An 18,093-nucleotide genomic window follows, 5' to 3' on the forward strand; every position below is an offset into this window, starting at 1 on the left:
ATTAGGTATATTAGCTATATACGGACAAATATATAATTAGTAATAAATAATATGGCATTTTAAACGTTATTATTAAGTACGTTTTTATTTTAATTTGAGGTGAGGGTCAAGATATTTTAATCGCTGTGGTAAAAGAAGCTGTAATGATGCCAATTTACTGACAATTAGCTTAAAATTACTATATTGGAAACAAAATATTAGATATATGGTATTTCCTAGTAGGTAGCGTAATAACATTTTTTAATACAACCGCGTACCATCTTACTATCGACTTTAAGGGTACTTTAGTATTATTAGAGCAAGTTAAACCGGTAGCTGATTTAGCTGCCTAACGTGTAAATATGAATATATTAATGGATATCAATCCAACCGATAAGAGTTTATGATTAAATTGAATCCAATAGTTTTATTTTTTAGTTGAAATGAAAGAGCTCCAAGAGGCCCACTTTAACCTCATAAATCAGATAAATCTGTCCAAAGATAAATTTTATCATGAATCGGTGAGAGGTCATTAATGTAATACTTTATTTATTAAATATCTGCTTCATCATTACAGCCTATACAGTCCACTGCTGGACATAGGCCTCCACAAGTTTACGCCAAAAATAACGTGAACTCATGTGTTTTGCCCATAGTCACCACGCTGGGCAGGCGGGTTGGCGCTGCTGCCCGTCTTCGGCCTGTGTATTTCTAAGCCAGCAGAAATATCTGCTTAAATTCCTCATTTCACTGGTGATGTTTTAAGGGTAGTTAGTTAGTTACAAACTTTTCTGCTAAAACAAGAAAGTTGCTGAGTTTAGCCCCCCTACTCTTCCCTATATCTGGCTACCTGACTAATCACAGGAACACAACACTAATTGAGGATAGCTTTATTTAGTTGTGATCTTCTATAAGACTGAGATCTTCCCCCAGTCAGGGTGTCCTAAATTTTCAGCGAGATTTTGTCCGCTGTGTGTTACCTATTCAGCTTGTGCAGTCCTTGTGGGTCTCCCCACCGTGCCTCGGCGAGCACGTTAAGCCGTCGGTCCCGGTTGTTATCATGACCTGATAGCGATCGTTACTAATAGTGAGGAATATATCCGTCAAACCGCTTTGGAGTAGCGTGGTGGGTTAAACTCTGATCATTCTCCTACAAGAGGAAAGAGGCCTATGAACAGCAGTGGAATATTACAGGCTGAAATATTTGTAACAAATAAATATGATTCACTTACCAACATAGGTATGTTGGGCACGACGACCGAGTCGTCGTCGGGACCGGAACTCAGTTCAGGCATAAACGTGTACGTCCTCTTGTAGTGGAATGATAGAGTGCCATTTTCGTTGTCCGTAATGTTCACCTTCTCCCATTCCTCGCTGTGGACCAAAAGTTATGATTTAACCTTTTGATTCTATAGCTAGGGCTGAAGTCGGTACCATTAAAAATGTTGGATAATCGAGTTGAAGTAAGTCTTCAACCTAATTCCTTAGTAATAAAAATAATAAATAGAGAATGAGAAATAATTGTTAGAGGGGATCACTGCCATGTAAGAAAGACAAGTGTGCGGAACGGAAGTACGAGAGGAAGAAATGAGAGAACTGGTACGACAGAGTAACGTTAATAACGGTGTCCTTCCCGCCCATGTTAGAGAGCTGCAAAAATCTAGAATTTTTTTTTTTATATCACTAGGTCGGCAAACAAGCGTACGGCTCACGTGATAGTAAGAGATTACCGTAGCTTATAGACACTTGCAACACCGGAAGCATCGCAAGCGCGTTGCCGACCCAATCCCCAATCCCCCAGGAGCTCTGGTCACCTTACTCACCAACAGGAACACAATATTGCTTGAAAACAGTATTATTTAGCTGTGATCGTCTGTAAGGTCGAGGTACTACCCCAGTCGGGCTGCACCATATTTTGAGCAGAAAATTCCTGCTGTGCCCTACCTCAGTTGTTTAGTTGCAGTGGTATGTGGTGTTGTATTTTGTGTTAATTTGATACCTCTCGCTTGTATTGACTGTTTAATAGACTTTTACGCTCTTATATGAACATTTTTACATATACATAGGACTAACCGCTATTGCCATTTCGGAATTTCCAATATTTCGACGTCATTACGCCATGGCATATCGGGGCAAGCCCAGTACTATCGAAAGTATGGACAGTGATCGTGACAGACTAACTTAAAGCAATGATTAAAGTTGGGTATGTCTAATGATGGGCAGAATTTATTATGGAGTAGTTGAAATAGGTAGAAAAATAATAATCTATAGAAAAAAAAGGGTTTGGTTTAGCAATTTCAGAGGAATTAATGTGAATTAGGACCAAAAAATTTCTTTCTTTTAAATTTTAATCTACTATCTTACTTATATTATGCAGCTGAAAAGTTTGTTTGTTTTAGCGCTCTAATCTAGGGAAGTACTGGTTCGAATTGAAAAATTATAAATAAACGCATTACACTCAACAGCCCCCAGTAGGATTTTCTCCTATGTCGGGGGTCCTGAAACAAATACTACGACAAACATCTATGTGGCCATTACAAATATTTATCACGTGCGTGTCATCGAACCCGCGTCGTTTTTTGAATTAAAAGTATATTAGAAACAATATACTAGCAATCTTTCGCGGTTTGGAGAAATTGTCAGATACTGTAAGTTCAGCTAATCAAAATTTTTAACGTGATGTTTTATAGCCTATTATAATAACTCCTAGTAAATTTTCTTTCGTATATTGATAGTTCCGTTGAACAAACAAATTATTTTCATGTTTATTATTTGAATGAGTAATGATAATTATAATTGATTAACATTGAATGCAATAGATTTGTACAATTTGAATATACATACATATGTATTAAAAATTTAAATTAATCTGAATATGACAAGGTTGCATAATTATGTAACTCTACTTCCTACAGACTTAGAACTTAGTCATTAGGTGAAGAGTTATTTTTGTTGTTGTTTGAAGTAGTTTGTAGTTGGCAAACAAACGTATAGCCCGCCTGATGGTAAGAGGATACCATACCTTATGTACGCCTGCAACACCAGGAGCGAGTATGTTGCCGACCTAAGCCTCTAACCAGGAACCCTAAACCTACCCAGAAACTCTGGCTACCTTACTCACCGCAGGATTACAACGCTATTTGAAAACAGCATAAATTGAGAAGTCGGGCTATTCGGGATTTTGCCTACCGTTTAATAGAATCTAGTTTAATAAACACGCCGATCTTAGAGTAATCAACTGAAACAGCATCTAATAGAAAGGCCACTAAGATTTAACGATTTTCTTTATACCAAAATGATTGAATTTAGTTTTTAACGTAATCTTTTTTAGGATTATTCCACGAAAAAAGGATTGCCCAAATAGATTAGCACGAATATAACGAATGAAAACTCGTCAGAACCAATTTGTAAAAAAAATTGCTGAACTCTGGGCTCTTAATGGGAAGGAATGCATCTCAAGGCTAGTCTATACTGGGCTGGTCTGGACTATTGAAAACGACTTATCCTAACGCGTAGTTATTTTAGATACATAATTGCTAAAATTACATGCAAACATGCAACTTGTCGTGTCATTACGTGAGAACAATTTACAAATAGTATGTATGGTGGAGCGTAGGGCTAAGTTTCAGGGCTGGTATGAGTAGCTAAAATTTTGCCCTATTTCTGGTGACCAACCCATTAGCCCAAATTAATTAGAAAAACCCATTATTAATTATTATAAATAATTCGTGTGAACTGTCACCTACTTTGTTGACTATTCCAATAAATATTGTACTAATATTGTAAATGCGAAACTTTACGAGAATGATTGAATTTTTGTTACTCTTTAACGGAAAAACGAAAAGATATCTGAAGATCCAGAATTTCATATAGGTAATTTTTATGCCGACATTTCCACGGGATAGGATATTTACTTGAATTACATCGGTCATAAAATCTGGCTGAGATTTATCAAAGACTATTTCAGATACTTTATTAAGAGGTAATAGGTAATAGGAGGTTTAACTGAGGTAGGGCACAGCAAGAATTTCCTGCTCAAAATATGGAGCAGCCCGACTGGGATAGTACCTCGACCTTACAGAAGATCACAGCTAAATAATACTGTTTTCAAGCAGTATTGTGTTTTTGTTGGTGAGTAAAGTGACCAGAGCTCCTGGGGGAATCGGGGATTGGGTCGGCAACACGCTTGCGATGCTTCTGGTGTTGCAGGCGTCTATAAGCTACGATAATCTCTTGCCATCAGGTGAGCCGTACGCTTGTTTGTCGACCTAGTGGTATAAAAATAATTGTGTTTGCTCACAAACGAAAAAAACCGACTGCAATTTCATTGACGAGTAATACAACGTAGATCGACGAAACACGTACCGACGTACACGGGTACACCCAGTAAAAAGTTATTGCGGATTTTCGAGAGTTTCCCTCGATTTCTCTGGGATCCCATCATCAGATCCTGGTTTCCTTATCATGGTACCAAACTAGAGATATCTCCTTTCTAACAAAAAAATAAAATAAATAAAAATAATCAAAATCGGTACATCCAGTAGAAAGTTATGCGGTATAATACAACGTAGGTCGACGAAAAAAGCGTCAAGTAAAAACGCATTATTAGATATAACTCGAAAAGTAGTTGTTAGATCTCAAATAAATTTAAATGGGACCAATTGACACACACCACCTTTCGATTAAAAAAAAATCGTCGAAATCGGTCCACCCGGTCAAAAGTTCTAAGGTAACATACATAAAAAAAAAATACTGTCGAATTGAGAACCTCCTCCTTTTTTGGAAGTCGGTTAAAAAAAGAGGATAGGATAAAAGAGACTGAGAAAAATCCTGAGGTACTGTATGGGCCTCAGTCCTATGCCAAATACTTACGAATACACATAAGGGCCCAATTCATCCAGAATGGGCTTGGAACCGTTGTTGAGGAACTCGTCAGCGTTGGTCACGTTGTACACGTAGACGCGGACGAACGGACGGACAGGGGGCTTCGCCCACCACTCGAAGGTCATCGAACCGGGGCGGAGCACCAGCTCCTGGAAAAGAACATATTATTTAGTTCTTGAGCCATATCTTCAGCCAACCCGCAGCAGATCGAGCGTTTCTTTCGCAATCAAACTGTGTTGACAGTTCGTCGAATTTGTAAAGAACGGCGTAAATTCATAACTTATAAATATGTATTAATAAATCAAAAAAGCAGCTCGGTGGATTAAGCTTTACGCTTCGCCTACAAGGAAAAGGTCCAAGTCCAGTAGTGAAATGTTACAGGCTGTAGTAAATTTTATGGTAATAAATAAATAAATATCTACATAATACACACACGGTCGTCTGTTCCTAAAGTAAGCAACTTAATACTTGTGTTATAGGCAACCGCCGACTGGTATAGCTAGATATTTTTTTTTTCGATAAACGTACTTATAAATAATACATTTATAAATACAAATATATATATTACACCCAGACTCGGGGTGGGAGTCAAACCCGAACAACCCTCGAAGCAGAAAGCAGGGTCATTACAAACTGCGCCAATGGGCTAGTCAAAAGCGATAGAGCATGTATGACTGATTAATGGTTTTAGCTAAAGCTGTCTCCTCAATATATTTTGTCTTTCGAAATATATTCCTGACTCTGCGATTGGTATTTGGGGGAAATGAAATTTAAATAATCAAATGTTTTCATTATAGACACTAACATGAAGTTATCTTCTTCTTATTGATCTTTAGACGAGCTTTAGATCTTTAGACGCGATCTTTTTAAAAATATGAAAACTGAAGTCATCACCATATCAAAGACCAAGATTCGATAAATCAAATCTGTCAAGTAGGATTTACATAGTTTCATTTACACACAGTATATTATTGTAACCTAGCGATCCTGTCAACTTCGTACCGCCATATATTTTTTTTTTAAATTGTTTAACAATCAATTTATTTTTCTTTTATGAAAACCTTGTCAATTACTATAACGAACACAAAAAAGAGAGTTTAGATCACACAACAGAAGTAAAACTTCTTTAGTTCCGAACAGTAATATACGAAACTTAACTCTGTCTCATTCTATCTTCACTAACTTATATCTCCCTCTTAACTTTCGTTCACCTCGCCCGATCGCACTTTTAGTAACGCTCTTGACACACATACACCAACTTACTTCCCAAGTGAAGCATGCGTAGTTTTATTTTAATGCAGTCATTGGGAAGTTTCGCTGGTACATATACTCGGTGACCCATTTATATATATAAACACACACACACACATATATATTATTTATTTATTTTATACTTTATTGTACACCACAAATATATTACAAACAAAGCATAAAGATAGTTACAGACAGTGAAGTACAATGGGCGGACTTATGGCTAATTAGCCATTTCTTCCAGACAACCTATATATATATAAGACTTGATCTGATAACTTTAGCACTTACTTTTATCTTTACTGCAAAAGATATTTAGAAGATGGTAAATTAATCGTTTTTTAATTGAAGTGAAACCGGGTACGAATACTAGACAAACATAAATGATCAAGGATCATCTCACGCTAAACAAAGCATTGTCTTAGTTTCGAAAGCTCGTGAGATAGATCTGAACGATACTAGAACACCTTCACACGAATACGTTTGTTTTAATATCTAAAACATTTTAATAGTACCAATGTATAGATCAATAAATATCAAAGACGCGTTAGGCCAACGGTCACAGCACTGGCTTTTGGCTGTTACGGCGTTTGCGGATTTAATTCCGCAATCCCGACACATGATTAAATCCTAGTGAGGGCCGTTGAGTATGACGCATTTTTTTATTTACGCCTGTACTGTAAGTGCGTGTGCGACACTCTTAAGATAAGCTTATAATTAAGCTTATATTTTAAGTGTGTTTAGTAATTGGTTTCAATGTAATGTAGGTATAATAAAGAAATATACTAGCGACCCACCTCGGTTCCGTACGGGTGCAAAAACTATTAGTGTTCCTCTACTATATTATGCATGTATTATACCTATACTAGCTGACCCCGCAAACGTTGTTTTGCTATATATTTTATTAACCTTCTCAATCCCCCCCCCCCCCCCTTATAATTTAGCGGAATGAAAAATAGATGTTGGTTCTCAGACTTACCCGATATGCACACAAAATTTCATAATATTTTATTAACCCTGTTAAGCCCCTCCCCCCATAACCTAGGGGTATAAAAATAGATGTTGTTCGATTCTCAGACCTACCCGATATGCACACGAAATTTCATGAGAATCGGTCAAGCCCGTTCGGAGAAATTTAACAACAAACACCGCGACACGAGAATTTTATATATTAGATATAAACCTTCCTTTGGGATCACACTATATTTACTAAAGAAAACAGCATCAAAATTTGTTGTGAAGTTTTAAAGATCTATGCATACAGACAGCGGGAAGCGATTTTCGATACTATGTAATGATAATTATAAAAAAAAATCACCGAAATATATATAGGTATTTATATACGCGTGTAACTTCCGAAGGACTGCAGTACAATTATTTTTAAATGTTATTTTCAAGATAAGGTTTGTATAAAAAGAAAACTTTAAAAAAAAAAACGATATATTCACGTGGATAGAATTGTTTTCGTCAACAAACAAAAAAAAATGGCAGTTATAGAGACTGCAAAAAGAAGTGAAAAATTTTAGTATTAAAATTTGCATCCAAAAAACGTCTAACGCGCAACACTCATGACTGGCGTAGTCATGAGTATATTCGGTGACGTGTACCCAAAAGACGTTTCCCTACCAAAAAGTGTCCAAAGCGGCTAAAAAAGTTCACTTCCGAAACGACTTGTAAGTTACATCAACAAGTAATAAAACGAGAATACCAACGTAATCGAAGTCAATTAAAAACTCATTTATCAATTAGTGATAACTCAATACTCGTCAGATATCGCTCATAATAATCGTCTAATTACTATTTGTAATGGAAAACATTATAAGTTTTTTTGGAAGTAAAACTTCTTTACGCTTGACTTGGGAAGTAAGCTGGTTGAATGCGTGACAAGAGCGTTACGAAAAATGTGATGGGCGAGCCGAAGGGAGCAAGAGAGGCGTGAGCACACAATTTGTCTCTTTCTCTCATAGCCAGTTGTGTTTCATATATCTAAAACATAGTGCAGGCCTATTGTGCAGAAGTTTTACTTCTGTCATGTTGTCTAAAGCACACTAGTTTTTTTTTTTCATCATCATATATATTAATACGCTAAGGTTAAGATGTGGTCCACATAAATTATATATCATTTTATAGAATTGCTTGCTCTACCGGCATCCACGACAAAATAAATATTATTGCTTTTTTTTAAATTAATTAATTATCTAAATTATATATATGACGGCTATAATTTTGAAACGACGTCAACATAATTGACGGTCGGAATTTTTTTTTTGTTCAATTTCAAATCAAGTCCCGTACAAATATGTTTTTGTAATTTTGCAAAGTGATAATTATTATAATTATTTTTAAGTAAGTTCAGCGATAATTATTATTATTTAGTGCGAATTGCTTGTACGGGTATGGCTAGTTTTTAAACATATCCCAGCATATATTTGAGATATGGCACAACAGGAAACCTCTGTATCAAAATCTGGAGCAGCCCGGCTGGGGAAGTACCTCGATCTTACAGAAAATCACAGCTAAATAGTGAGGAGTAAGGTAGCCAGAGTTCCTGTGTATGTGCTATACATACACTTACATACAAAGCTCAGCTTTTATGAAACATAGAATCTAAAGTATTGATTATCATACAGAAATTTTAACTAAATCAGTTGATTGTTTTAAACCGACCTTAACGAATCATCTTGGAGGGGGGCGGGGGGTGCATTGCCTCACAATGCAAAAAGTTATCTGCCGATCTATGTCAAGGATTTAGTTACGAAAGGTTAAGTTTCATACAGATTTTTATGGATTATAACCAGTTTACCGATTTCGTGTAACCATCAGCTGAGCCGTGTCTAATATGGAAATAGGGCGCATGGTTTAGGCACGTATAAAGTTACATAATGTTTGTATGTTAGAATATACGTACGAAATAATTGTGTACAAAAAAACCGACTTTAATATACGAGTACATCGATAAGTATAGAACAATACACATTATCTGTTCTTATATTATAAAGAGAAAAGACTTGATTGTTTGTTTGTTTGCATTGAATAAGCTCCGAAACTACAGAAACGATTTGAAAAATTCTTTAACTGTTAGTAAGCTACACTATCAGCAGGTGACATAGGCTATATTATATTTTCAAAAAAAAAACAGGGGAAAAAAATTATTTTGAAATTTTTGTGTAGTTAGAAGTAAATTAAATGCTTTATATTCAACTACCCCCAGTAGCAAAAAATTACATTCATAGATACATAATATGTTACCGGTGCCATATTCGATTCTGGATTCTGCATAGCAAAACAATTATGTTTGATCACAAACGAATAACGTTTTTTTTGTCAACCAATGAAAATTTTTTACATCGACAACTAATGCAACGTAGGTAGTCGAAAAGTTATTCAATTAAATATGTATTATTAAGTATAACTCACTTGTTCAATCAGATCTTGTCTGAACCATCTGAACCAACTTCCCAATGTGCCAAATTTATACTAGAGTTTGTAATTAGTAGTATTAAGTTAAGATCTAGTAATAATTTAGTTTATTTAAAAATGTTAAAATTGTTAGTTTTATAATAGATAAGTTTAGTATAGGACTGTCATGTACATATGTATAAGTCTCTAATAAAGATAATAAAAAAAAAAGTATAACTCAAAAATTACTCGTCAGTTTTCGATAAAATCTCGATACAATCTAAATTTGGTCACACGACAAGCACTGGTTTACGATTTAAAAAAAAAAAAGAATAAGTTAAATATAATATAATTTACTAAACAAACAACACTATTTCACAAGTATTAAACTAAATTTGTAAACAGACACACGGTACCGTTAAATCTATTCCATATTCATAGATTGCCTATTTAGGCTGAGTTACGAATCAAGTTATTCCGTTACTGCGACTCAGAGAGATGTTTTAACTTAAGCAAATTCAATCGATACGGATTAAAATATACGTGTGTGTGTGTGTGTGTGTGTGTGTATTTTTTTTTATAAAACTAGGTCGGCAAACAAGCGTACGGCTCGCCTGATGGTAAGAGATTGCCGTAGCTTATAGACGCCTGCAACACCAGAAGCATCGCAAGTGCGTTGCCGACCCTATCCCCGATTTCCCCTAGGAGCTTTGGACACCTTACTTATCAACAGGAACACAACACTGCTTGAAAGCAGTATTATTTAGCTGTGATCTTCTGTAAGCGTCTGTCACGCTGCTCCAGATTTTGAGCAGGCTATTTCCTTCTGAGCCCCAACCTCAGTTAAAGGATTTTAAGTTAGGCCTTCATAACAAACTTACAGACAGTGAATAAATAACAAACGCCTCTCAACTCACACTCAACGACCCCCACTAGGATTGGCTCCTGATGTCGGGGGCCCAGAAATACACAAAATACAAAAGCACAAACGCCCAGACCACGACAAACATCTGTATGGCCAGTACAAATGTATGCCATGTGCCCATCTAACCCGCGACCGTTAGCGCAACAGCCATAAGCCAGTGCTGTGATCGCTGTACCAACGCGTCGTCAGTAATGAAATCATTGATATGAGCAATACAAGGCAAAAATTATAAAAAAATATGTGTCCGTACAAAGTACACATGTCAGAAGTGAAACTTCTTTGGTAAACTAATTTTTAAGTCTCGTTTATATTTATACAAATCTAAAGCTTTAGATTTCCGTTCCAGCGCCATCGACAAAAATGTTGCCGTTTCATCAAAACGTTGCCGTTTCATCCGTAAAAATTTTAACGCCTAAAGAAGTATCACTTCAAAAATAACTGTTCTAACTTCCCGTTGCTTTTATAAATACCTATTATTTTTTCTTAAATATTTCTAATGTACGCTAATGTTATAAAGCTGACAAGTTTGTTTCTTTGTTTGAATGCGCTAATCTCAGGAACTACTTGTTCGAATTGAAAAATTCTTATTGTGTTTGAGCCTATTTACCGAGAGAAGGCTATAGGATATTTTTTTTTCGCAAATTTACGCGTGTGAACGTGAAGCTAGTATAAGTCTATACGTATATAATATTAATTTTGTATATAAAATTAAAAATGTATACAAAATAAAAAGGCTAGTTAAATTTTTTTCGGTGTTTGTGGTTTAGTACCTACAAATAGCGGGTCGAGGGTAAACGCGGTTAGCGTGACATACACCATGCAATGACATTTATACCCTGCGACCAAAAACAAAATTAAAAAAAGTAGGTGTACTACTAAGAATTCTAATTTTTTATTAATCAATTTACAATAAATTTTTAAATGAAATAAAACTCTAAAATCAACACATAATTTTCGATTGCTGTTCGTATCGGTGCAGTAAATATAATAATACATAAAAAATAGTAAATATACCTATATCTTTCTTAAACAGCTATAAGGTTAATTGTGTTTGCTTGTAAACGAAAAAATAAAAACAACTTTAATTACATGACAAGTAATACAACGTAGGTAGATGAAAAAATTGCTCCAACGAGTACAAAGTTCGGAACTAACACAGATAAAAAAATAAAATCGAATTGAGATCCTTCTCCTTTTTTGAAGTCGATTAAAAGGCGCTCTAAAACGTCACTCATACATCAAATAGAATATTTCAAATTTTAAATAGGATTACGGTAAATAATTGTTCTTGAGGAGACTCCGGTCACGTGTCGGATCTGACATACACTGTTTACAATCAGATATATCTGAACGATTTGTCGTATCGTACCCTTATATAGCGATTCGAGGCTAACACAAGACTTAGTTCGATAATAATCTTTTTAAAGCATTCCGATTGCGTCAATACATCTCGCTTGGCTTGGTTTTACGAAATGCTAATCTATAATTGGATTTAAAATATATTTTTTTTTACGAAATTGACTAGAAGACTTAAATTAAAATATTAAATTATACTTATTCTTTGTTATTATTTTATTTATTCACTTTCTTGTTTGTTAACTATTAGTCTAAGATCCGAACTAGACGTGATCTTCACCCGTCTGCTTAATGGATAAAAATAGTATGTTAAAGATAAATCTCGAAAGGGTTGGCTGGAAAATTCCTGGCCAGGCTATATTATATTCAACAACCGTCATTCAAACTAGACTTTTAGCAGGCAACCCTGTATCATCGTATTCGAATAAATAGCGGTCATTTTGAGTAAGACTTATTTACCAAACACGTGGTTGAAAGTAACTAGAACAATATATATTATTATACCTGTTTATACATGCCGCCCAGTAGCTACGCCAGGATAAAAGACAACCCAACGTTTGCATTTTTTACAGGCTTCAAACCTGTCGGTATAGGTATCAAATTTATTCTTATAACTCAAAGGTGGACTTTTAATAAAAAAAAATTTAATTTAATATAGCCTGGCCAGGAATTTTCAGTCAATCCTTTCGCGAATATTTTTTTTATCTGCTGAATGGAGTTCGTCTCTAATTCGTATCTCCTACTATATTAACATTTTTACTTGTACAGGACTCAACGCGAAAGTTTTTTTTGAAAGTCATGTCTTTTTGATAAATTAGAATTTATACTCACATGGTCTATGAACATCCGGACCCAGGTACTGAAGAATATTGCGCATATTATACCGAGGAGGAGCAGCACCACCGCGGAGGCCAGCACGAACCCTGAAAACAAGTTTATATTTTACTTATGTTATTGGTTTTTGTCTTTACTCTGTCTCTTTCTATCTCCTCTCTAAGGATGAAAGGGGGGTGTTATGGTTATATATATTATGGTTATATAAAAGATAAACATACAGATGTTGGACTATATGCATAATTATTCTATTTAATTTTTTAACGTTTAAAAAAATATACGCTTCAGCCTGTAATATCCCACTACTGGGCATAAGCCTCTTTCCCCATGTAGGAGAAGGATCAGAGCTCAATCCACCACGCTGCTCCAATGCGGGTTGGCGGATATATTTTCTACTATGAGTAACGATCGCTATCAGGTGTACATGATAACAACCGGGACCGACAGCTTAACGTGCTCTCCGAGGCACGGTGGGGAGACCCACAAGGATTGCACAAACACCACGACCACGGCAAACACCTGTATGGCCAATACAAATGTTTGTCATGTGCGGGGATCGAACCCGCAACCGCCAGCGCAACAGGTCGATACAATCCATGGCTGTAACCGTTGCGCCAACGCGGCGTCGCTAAACCAACGGTTAAAAAAATATTCTGTAGTGTAATTCTCTAGTGTGTGTAGTAGTAGTTTTTGAGTGATATCTAATATTATGTATTGTACTATACTTGTACTATACATATTGTCACGTTGTCTCATTTAAATAAGATCAGATCTGACGAGTACTTTTTGAGCGATCTTTAATAATATATTTTGTACTTGTCGACGTAAATTATAGCTTTTTTTTTACATTTAAAATAAACAATTATAATTGATAACTTAGCGTGTAGTTATGTACGAAATAACGCACAATGCGAAGTATGTATCAGGTTATAGCTGGCTGGTTTCGGCCGGAGAGATCGCTAAATTAGTGAATAAGATAGCTGAGAATAATAGCGATACACATTACTGGATTTACGGAGATTTTATTATGACTGAGGAGCGATGATAGTTGATTTAGAAATACTTTAATTTCGTTAAGAATCTTATACTTTTAAACGAGCAATTCTTAAGTATAATATATATATATAATCTGAATCTCGGAAACGGCTCCAACGATTTTCATGAAATTTAGTATGCAGGGAATTTCGGGAGAGATAAATAAATCTAGCTAGGATTCATTTTTATAAAATGTTGTTTTATCCCAGTTTTTAGACAATGAAAAAATGGCTACAATATCGTTAGAATACGAAGATAAATTTCGCAAATGTCAATAAAGTTGTAATAGCTCAGGTGGGAAATCGGGCGGTCGCGATCAACCGAAAAGTCCACGGTTCGAATACTCAAATTTACAAATCGATTATTACTTTTTCTTTTTTCTAATTGCACTCGTTATTTTTTATTAAAATAACCAGTTTTTATTTTATATTATTACGTCGGTAAAATTGAAAAATATTATTCATATTTTATCTTTATTATGTTTTAATTATTTATTTTTTTATTTTTTTATATTTGTCTATATTTTTTTATTATTGTCGGTAAAAAAAATATTATTCGTATTTTATATATATGTAATTCGTATTTAAATATGATTTCCAAAAAACACGATTTACTAAAAATACCGAGCTAAGCTCGGACATCCAGGTACTTACATTTATTTGATGAATATATAATAATCAATATTTTAATAGTGTCAAGTTAAAAAAGTACTTTTTTTAATGTAACTAGGTCGGCAAACAAGCGCACGGCTCACCTGCTGGTAAGCGATTACCGTAGCTTATAGACATCTGCAACAGCAGAAGCATAGCAAGAGCGTAGCCGACCCTATCCTCAATTCTCCCCAGGAGCTTTGGTCACCTTACTCACCAACAGGAATACAACACCGCTTGAAAACTGTATCATTTAGCTGTGGTATTCTGTAAGGTCGAGGTCCGCAGTCGGGTTGCCCCATATCTTAAGCAGGAAAATTCCTGCTGTGCCCTACATTAGTAAAAAAACTGGCAACGCGTCTTGGATAATATTATACGAACTATTTCGAGCCACTTTTGACTACTTCACAACTCGTTAACTATTTAATCTACACACATGAAGTTCTATTATTATTTATTACTATGTAACATTTTTGAAGTTAAGAAATTATGGGGAGTGATGTCGTGGGAAACGGAGAGATGGCAGTGAAGCTGAGTGACAGGTATAACAGTATACCAGCGTTTACTGTACCGATACGAGTAGCAAACGTGAATTAATGTTTTGATTTTAGAGTTTTAACTTTTTATTTAATTACAATTTAATTCACTTAATAGAACATTTTTATCTTATATATAAAATTCTCGTGTCACAATATTAGTTACTATATGTACTCCTCCGAAACAGCTAGACCGATTTTTATGAAATTTTGTGTGCATATCGGGTAGGTCTGAGAATCTGTCAACATCTATTTTTCATACCGCTAAGTTATAAGGATGGGGGGGGGGGGGGGGAGGGTAAATAACATATACGGCAAAACAATGTTTGCGGAGTCAGCTAGTTTTTAAATAAAAATGTCACGGTAATCGTCCTTAAAGAGAAAACTCCAGCAGCCCGTCTGAGCTGACAAACGTTTTTTTGTTAATTTTTAATGATTTTTTAAAATAATTTATCTTTTTATTTGTAACTAGCGGACCCGGCAGACGTTGTCTTGCCCGGAAAACAGCTACGAAATTTTATAGCTTACATACCGATAGCAGCCTGCCGGGTCCAATTGAGATAAAAACTACCATACCTTCCAAGTTAGACAAAATTACAGATGCTTACAAAATTTGATAAAAATTGATTCAGTGGTTTCAGAGCTAGATGCCAATAGCAACGCCACCTATCAGGTTCAATTGAGATAAAAACTACCCTATCTCCCAAGTTGGACCAAATTACAGATGCTTAAAATATTGGATAAAAATTGGTTCAGTAGTTTCGGAGTTACATACATTTAAAATTTTCATTATTAACGCCCACCCCCGTATCCCTTATTGGGCATGAGTTATCCTAAAATCCGCTCATCGATCATTTCTACATCACATGTACACATCATGTTGAAACTTACGAATTTATAAACATTTTTGAATATCATATCAAAAATTGACCGCTCCAGCGGGGTTCGAACCCGCTAATTTTGTGTGCATATCGGGTTAATTGGCTAGAGCGCCGACACGGTAAGTCGGAGACGCGGGTTCGAACCCCGCTGGAGCGGTCAATTTTTGATATGATATTCAAAAATGTTTAGAATTCCTAATGTGGGTAACACAAAAAATAAAAATCTTAGATGTTACGAATTTATATTTTAGTTAAACAAAAGCTCTAAAAATTTAATTAGGTATAGTAATCTGTGTGATATAAAAATTATATTCTAATTATAACAATTAAAAGATATAAAAAAGCACAAAAATTTTTTCATTGCTATGGCCCATGTTTCTTGGAGACAATCGATGTTTTAGGAGTAGAACTAACCTAACCTAACCTAACATTTGGTTTGGGTTTTTCGTTTACACGGTTTAAAGGGCATCTATCCTACTCACTATTTTCATGGTGGAGCAACTATCCATATAGGTAGGCATCTATCCTCAAAAAAAAAGGGTTCACGAAAAGCTAATTTCTGCTTAATCTGCATAGGCTAGGTTGAAAAAAAATAGTCATAATTCAACATAAAGGATTGAGCTAGCTACATTAATAAAAATTATTCGTATAAAAATCATATTTTTAAAATTAGGTGGCTATTTCAAAAAGTGAGGCACCTATCCCGGTTTTACCCTATAGAAGATTCATACCAAATTTGGAGTTGATAGTTTAAAAACAGGAATTTTCCATTGTTCCCCGCAACAATATAATAAGTAATGTGAAATAGCCAATTAATTTTTACCGTATGTAAATTAAATTAAAATGCGGTCTACGAATAAGATCAATTTAATCATTAATAACTTACGTAAAATGCGTCCTAATATATTATTTAACATGAACTTTATTGAATAGCAATAAAGTTTAAATTGACTCTACATTTTAGTTAGAAAACGTTTGTATGGGAAAAAGAAAAGGGCGGTTTTTAGGGTTTTCACGGAAATTATTCGAATTTTTCTCGCTGTAAAAACCATCCTTGGACTTCAAAGAACATTTAGAAAAAGAATTGGTAAAATTCATCCAGGGGTTGTTGAGTTATGCGCTTACCAACACATTTTACAATTCATTTTTATATATAAGATAATAGGTGATAGATAATGATTTTTCTTTTGTATAGAATAATATAATGCGTTATTTGATTTACTATACATCCGTTTGAGTCTAAATGTTTCCCAAGCCCTCTGAAATTACATGCAGGGTATAAGTTCCAAAATTCCACTCTGCATTAACTTGTATTTATAATATTCGTTGGTTTATTAACCTTCTGCTATCTTACTTATAAATATATAATTTGTTTATCTATACGTATTAAAACACTTCTACCTGTTTTGATTTTATATGTGTTTGCATTTCTCGTGTATACAAGGTTAGGTTAAGCCATGATGAATAGTACCGAGATTATGAGAGCAGTACATGTGTAGTGACGTCAACATAAATAAAAATTAAATTGGGTGACATCGGAGGGTATCTAACATTTTTTTTACCCCGCCTTAAAGCGCAGTAAGCTATTTTCCCGATTGCTTAAGTATTAAAATTATTCTTGATTTGCTGTTCCGTATTTAAATTTATTTTTATAACTCAGAGTTATATATTTGAAAGCTGCAGAATATATTTGACATTTTAATTGAAACCAATAGCTTATAATATTTCTGATTTCCGTAACTTGCTTGGAAAAGTTTATTAATCAAAAATATATAGGTGTAGTCATCAAAATATGCACACATCTAACGAGCAGAATTGAAACACGAAAAAAACCCAAGACGTCTTTACAAACAACAAACTCCGTCACTTAGGAAAGTATAAATAATAAATACAAACATTATTATTTTGAACAATGAAATTCAGACAAGTTCACTGACTATTGACATTCAAAAAATTCCATTATACAATGCTTTTGAACTCACAAAAATTATAATAAAACAAATATTAATGTTAGCTTGAATTCAAATTTAAACATTTTTTTTAATCAAACAAACAATGGCAGCCATTTTGTATATTTTTGTATATTTTCAAAGTGCATTAACTTCTTGTTTGTGAAATCATAGTTGACAAGATCGTGACTTCCATATGTTTAGTCTAATTATCGAGTACATATTTTTTAAACGTTTTCTCGACTCATTTTTTTCTTATCTTAATATATATAAATTACATGGACTCCTAAAGTACTTAACCGATTTTAATCAAATTTACACACCGTGTGCAGTTTGATCCAACTTGAAAGATAGGCTATATTTTATTTTGATATATGTAATACATTAAGGAAAATAATCATGATATACCTTTTT

The 18,093-nt window shown here is 34.5% G+C and overlaps 1 protein-coding gene across 1 annotated transcript in view; it reads right to left on the reverse strand.

The window, feature by feature from the left end:
• LOC123668238 (scavenger receptor class B member 1) overlaps nucleotides 1-18,093 on the reverse strand; it is a 75,612-nt gene that overhangs the window by 29,519 nt on the left and 28,000 nt on the right. The window contains exons 2-4 of the mRNA XM_045602011.1: nucleotides 12,626-12,717; nucleotides 4,852-5,012; nucleotides 1,212-1,353 (exon numbers count right to left, since the gene is read on the reverse strand). Coding sequence (XP_045457967.1) covers nucleotides 1,212-1,353; nucleotides 4,852-5,012; nucleotides 12,626-12,717 — 395 coding nt within the window. The remainder of the gene's footprint in view (nucleotides 1-1,211; nucleotides 1,354-4,851; nucleotides 5,013-12,625; nucleotides 12,718-18,093) is intronic.

The sequence above is a fragment of the Melitaea cinxia genome, chromosome 30 (genome assembly GCF_905220565.1).
Source record: "Melitaea cinxia chromosome 30, ilMelCinx1.1, whole genome shotgun sequence".
In the NCBI taxonomy this organism is placed as follows: Eukaryota; Metazoa; Arthropoda; class Insecta; order Lepidoptera; family Nymphalidae; genus Melitaea; species Melitaea cinxia.